General features: G+C 49.4%; 1 protein-coding gene across 1 annotated transcript in view; it reads right to left on the minus strand.

Moving 5' to 3' along the window:
* Positions 1 to 3135, minus strand: part of ZAN (zonadhesin) — a gene marked incomplete at both ends in the record, with an annotated part of 28037 nt that extends 24902 nt beyond the window's left edge. Inside the window, 2 exons of the mRNA XM_082196772.1 lie at positions 709 to 953; positions 3006 to 3135. Coding sequence (XP_082052898.1) covers positions 709 to 953; positions 3006 to 3135 — 375 coding nt within the window. The remainder of the gene's footprint in view (positions 1 to 708; positions 954 to 3005) is intronic.
* Positions 3136 to 6000: the final 2865 nt, after the last annotated feature.

Below are 6000 nucleotides of genomic sequence, written 5' to 3' on the forward strand. Positions count from 1 at the left end.
ATTCCTGTACATCTATATCCCATCTCCCCACCACCCAAGAATTTGTTTAATCCTCTTTTAAAGCACCTTTTAAAGCAGGGACGCAGGTGGCACTGTGGGTTAAACCACTGAGCCTAGGGCTTGCTGATCAGAAGGTTGGCGGTTCGAATCCCCGCGACGGGGTGAGCCCCCGTTGCTCGGACCCTGCTCCTACCAACCTAGCAGGTCAAAAGCACGTCAAGGTGCAAGTAGATAAATAGATACCGCTCCGGCAGGAAGGTAAACAGCATTTCCGTGTGCTGCTCTGGTTCGCCAGAACCGGCTTAGTCCTGCTGCCCACATGACCCGGAAGCTATACGCCGGCTCCCTCAGCCAGTAAAGCGAGATGAGCGCCGCAACCCCAGAGTCATCCGCGACTGGACCTAACGGCCAGGGGTCCCTTTACCTTTATATCCCATCTCCCCACCACCCAATAATTTATTTAATCCCCTTTTAAAGCCATCTAGATTTGCGGTCCTCACTGCCCCCTGTGGCAGGGAGTTCCATAGTTTAGCTACGCCCTGCGTGAAGAATGACTTTCTTTTTTACCTGTCCTGAACCTTCCGAAGTTTGACATCCTCCACAGGAGCCCTCCCTGCCCCCCATAAAAAGAAGACAACCTTGCAGACACCCCCCAACCCGCAAACGACCTCTGCTTCTGCCCTCCTGCATTCGGGCAAGATCCCTTACCAGCACCCGCCGACTTTTCTGCAGGGTGACCGTGGCTCCGGCAACCTCCACGGTCACGAGGCGGAGGTAGGAGGCTTCGGGCTGGCCCCGTTCCTCGTTCTTGGCGGTGATGTTGAAGGCCGGGAGGCGGGGGTCGGCGTGGCACAGCGTCACCAAGGTGTAGGTGCAGGTGCCCATGAAGGAGACCATGGTGCCATCGAAAGTGTAGTAGTGGGGGTCCCCGGCCACGTGGCAGGCAGCCACTCCTGGAGGACAAAGGGACACAAGGCATCAGCCCCCTTCTCTTATTGCGTTTATCTGTATTATTTAGAGTATGCATGTTTGATGAAGCCCAGCAGGGCAAAACAAGGTACAACAGAACGTGTCCAGAGGAGGGCAACCAAAATGGTCCAAGGCCTGGAAACGATGCCTTATGAGGAACGGCTAAGGGAGCTGGGCATGTTTAGCCTGGAGAAGAGGAGGTTAAGGGGTGATAGGATAGCCATGTTCAAAGATATAAAAGGATGTCACATAGAGGAGGGAGAAAGGTTGTTTTCTGCTGCTCCAGAGAAGCGGACACGGAGCAATGGATCCAAACGACAAGAAAGAAGATTCCACCTAAACATTAGGAAGAACTTCCTGACAGTAAGAGCTGTTTGACAGTGGAATTTGCTGCCAAGGAGTGTGGTGGAGTCTCCTACTTTGGAGGTCTTTAAGCAGAGGCTTGACAACCATATGTCAGGAGTGCTCTGATGGTGTTTCCTGCTTGGCAGGGGGTTGGACTCGATGGCCCTTGTGGTCTCTTCCAACTCTAGGATTCTATGATTCTATTATTCTATTCTATGATTCTAAGGTATTATTCCAGGAATCCTTGTCTTAAGTTCTTTTGTCTGATGCCTGAATAGAGCAACTATATTTTGCAAAGGCATATGTGGAACATTACAAAGAACAAGTTCATTTTCTGCAAGTACTGCTTCTTAAAGTTGTCGCGTCTGACACTAATAAGCTAACACCAATAAGCTTCGTATTGATGCTTTTGAATTACGGTGCTGGAGGAGACTAAATGACGAAACAACAACAAAAATAGGGGACATCTTATACACGGAGGTGTAAATTGCCGTGTTGGCACTTTGCAATAAATAAGTGGGTTTTGGGTTGCAGTTTGGGTGCTCAGTCTCTAAAAGGTTCGCCACCACTGATCTAGGGGGATCCAGTTCCCTTCCCAACACCAGGGATCCAGTTGTGCCCTCTCAACATGAGAGTTCAAAGCCAGGCTTTCTATGAAGCTGGCCAGCCTGGCTGATTCTTGGTGAGTGTTGTTGTTTAGTCGTTTAGTTGTGTCTGACTCTTTGTGACCCCATGGACCAGAGCACGCCAAGTTTTACTTGGTGAGTAAACTTGATATAAGCTAAGATTGGTTCCATTTTAGAGCCACGGTGTTCAGGTTTGTTTTGCATTCTGTTCTGACCTTCTGCCTGCTTTCCTCCTACCGTTTATTCCTAATAAAGTTCCTTCATTTCACCGCTGAAGCGCTTGTGGTTGCCAACTCCAGGGTTTCGGAATCCCCACCTGCCCGGGCGCTTGGCATCTCATCCTCTGTTGTCCCCTTCTCCTTGTGCCCTCCATCTTTCCCAGCATCAGGGTCTTTTCCAGGGAGTCTTCTCTTCTCATGAGGTGGCCTCCCTGGAAGACTCCCTGGAAAAGACCCTGAAGTTGGGGAAGATGGAGGGCACAAGGAGAAGGGGACGATGGAGGACGAGATGGTTGGACAGTGTTCTTGAAGCTACCAGCATGAGTTTGACCAAACTGCGGGAGGCAGTGGAAGACAGGAGTGCCTGGTGTGCTCTGGTCCAGGGGGTCACGAAGAGGCGGACATGACTAAACAACTAAACAACAACAACAGATACTATCTTGCCTTGCCTGTCCTTCCTTTCCTGTTCACTGCCTGTTTATGACCTTCGGGGTTTGCTAAATGCATTCCTCCTTGATTCCTGTTTTATTTAGACTGAACATGTATGCATGCTCCAAGTAGTCTTTGTAGTTAAAAGGATTTCTCTGATCTAACTTAGTCCCACGTGGTAGGTTTTTTTGAAATGCTCAAAGGAAATCTGATTGGTTCTTACGAACACTGTGTAAAAAGTTCTTTTGTGAATAAAACGACCTGGGCCAAGGGGTGGAGAGGATTATTATTGGCACTTCCTCCCAGAATCTTGCTGGCCAAGCCTTGTGTGTATTTTATTAATCAGGGTCCAATCCTTCCTTTGCCTTCGGAACGCAATGCTCTGGGAAGGAGGCCAGGAGAGAAAAGGGGGTCTTACCGGTGTCTTGGCAACCGAGGAGCCCCTCCACGGGCTGACACTCCTGAACGGGGCTGCAGCTCCACTCTTCGCAGGTGATGTTGTTGAGAGGCGCACAGGTACAGCGCTGGGTGCAGTTGCTGTTCCCCATCCAGCTCTCACCAACCTGAGGAGCAGGGAGGGGGGAGGGTCAGTGGGGAAAGGACCCAGGTGTCCTGCTGTGAACCCCACCCACCGCCCTTCCCCACCTTGAGGAGCACCCAATAATCTTCGCTTCCAGGACCCTAGAGCAGGTTACACGAAGGATCCCCTGGAACAGGTGGATCACTGCTCGTGGTTCTGCACCCTACAGGGCGGTGACCCAAAAACGGGTATTTGGGGGAGAAGGGATGCTTGTCTGCCTTGCTTATGCCACTCGCTAAAGCACCATGGGATGAAGGAAGCCAGGAAGAACAGGCCTCTCTTTTCACAAAACCCAGGAATTTTGGGTCGTCTGGAGATAAAGTCCATCATGGCCCCAAGCCGTCTGCCGGACGATCCATCGATCTCTGGTAGGCATGCAGTATCATCAATTTAGCGACATGAGTTTCTAGGAAATATCTTGCCACATTCCAGAGCTCATGCACACTCTTATCAGCAGATAATGCACAGCAAAAGTCGCACTCAGGAGAGCATTATTTACAAGCTTTATTCAGCGTTGATCAGAACAAAGAAAGACATGACTGCCTGCGTCAGTGTCTCCGACAGAGAGAGAAAACGAAAGCAATAGGAAACATAAACATCCTGTGAACAGGACATGCGCAGACTCGGTGACTCACAAAGCCTGCTCCCTTTTAAGGTGGAACGGAAATATCCTAACAGGCAAACCCCTGTGTCCCCCTCCCTCTCGCCAGAAGGTACTGCCCGCTTGGGTCCCCCCACTTCTCACCGGATGGTATTGGCCGCCGGGGTCTGTGCAGCCACACTGTCCCAGGGGGACACACTGGTCTCCGCTGAGGACGAAGCCCTCGTTGCAGACGCAGCCCTCCACGCAGGGCAGGTTGCAGCTGTTCCGGGAGGGGGGCTCCGTGCAGGTGGCAGGGCAGGCTGGGCCACAAGATGTATAGTTGCTGCCAGGAGGGCAGTTCAGGGCTGGAGGAAGAAGGAAAGAAAGAAAGAAAGAAAGAAAGAAAGAAAGAAAGAAAGAAAGAAAGAAAGAAAGAAGCAGTGATACTGTCCTCCTTTGAGAAACACATACCAGGACTTGTTTCGATTAATGTCTGCAGGAGACTTTGTGGATATTTAAGTTATAATTAGAAAAATCTTAATAATTATTCATCAAGGAAACAGCTTATAAGGAGGCCAGATACAGGATAAAGGAAGTCTTTTATTCAGTTGTTTGTATTGTTGTATGTTATGCTTATTATATGTTATGTTCATGTTTAAAGAGGGTGGATTTCTGTATGGGGGGTTTATGTTATGTTGTAAATAAAACTTCCAATTATAAATTTATTAAATAAAAAAAAAAGAGGACAAGAGTTCGTTTATTTATTTTGCAACTCCAGCATATTTTATTGCTTCCTGTTCCCCGTGCCATATCACTAACTCCAGCCATGTTGAGCAGGAAGCAATAGAGCAGTTTGAACCTACAAACAAGAAGCTTTTAATCAAAGGCACAGTAGCCTTTGAAGTCTTTCAATGATGCTTTGCTGATCTGAGCAAAGTCCGACCCGGCACTTGGGCGATATGGCCGAAAACAAATACCGTATTTTTCGCCCTATAGGACGCACTTTTCCCCCTCTAAAAATGAAGGGGAAATCTGTGTGCGTCCTATGGGGCGAATACAGGCTTTCGCTGAAGCTTGGAGAGCGAGAGGGGTCGGTGCGCACTGACCCCTCTTGCTCTCCAGGCTTCAGGAAGCTATCAGCAAGCCTGGGGAGCCCGCAGGAGTTCCTCGCGCTGGGCAGACATCGGCCAGCCCCACAAGCTCGGGGGACAGCGGGGAGGCGCAGCGCCGCCATCCCGCTGTTCCGCGACCTGGTTTTGGGGGGGAAATAAAGGGGGGAAATTCCTTTATTCCCCCCCCAAAAAACTAGGTGCGTCCTATGGGACGGAGCGTCCTATGGGACGAAAAATACGGTAAATAAAAGCTACGAATAAGGTCCCAAGGAGCAACGGGGGCACACGGAAGGTTTATCCAGAAGATACCACCATTTAGAAAACGGTAGCATGGTGGGCTATGCGCTGCCTTTGTGATTTGCTGTCATTTTAGCTCATTGTATAAGAATGTGAGAAGAGCGCGCAGGATCACACCAAAGAGGGCCCATTTGGTCCAGTTCTTACAGTGGCCGGCCAGGCGCCCCTGTTAGTCTGGCAGCCACAGTCCAGCAGCCAAACACTCTGGAGCCTGGGAACCCGGTCACAGCGACTGGGCCCCATAACCAGATGTGCGTACGGCCCCTTCGCGTACGCAGAGTCCGAAGGAGAAACCTGCAAGCAGGAATCTGGACTCAAGAGCCCTCTCCCCTGTAGCGATCAGGTGGGATTGCTATGAGGAATTATGAAATACGGAGCAAGCCATTGTGACCGCGATGAAAGCATGGCGTTGACTGGGTTTGATTCATTGACAATAATTTCTGATCAAATCCCACAGGCCTCTGCATCTCTCCACGTTTTCTCTACTGTTCATTTTCTTTGCCTGACAGGCACATATCAGCATTCTGAAACACAGGCAAGATAGGAGGCAACTTCGATGTAGTTAAAAATTTATTATTATTATCTTTAAGGGCCAGGAAGAGAGTTCACAAGGAGATGGTAAATACTATTTCCTTGCCATCCTTCCTTCCTTTCCTGCCTGTTTATGATGTCTGGGGTTTTGCTGAATGCATTCCTCTAGTCCTGTTTTATTTACCCCAGAATGTATGCATGCTCAAATTAGCTCTTTGTAGTTTTAACTTTAACTTTTTCCCACGTGGTGTGTTTTTTGAAATGCTCAGAGGAAATCTGATTGGTTCTCACGAACACTGTGTAAAAAGTT

This window comes from Podarcis vaucheri, assembly GCF_965113315.1.
Source record: "Podarcis vaucheri genome assembly, chromosome: 13".
Taxonomy (NCBI): Eukaryota; Metazoa; Chordata; class Lepidosauria; order Squamata; family Lacertidae; genus Podarcis; species Podarcis vaucheri.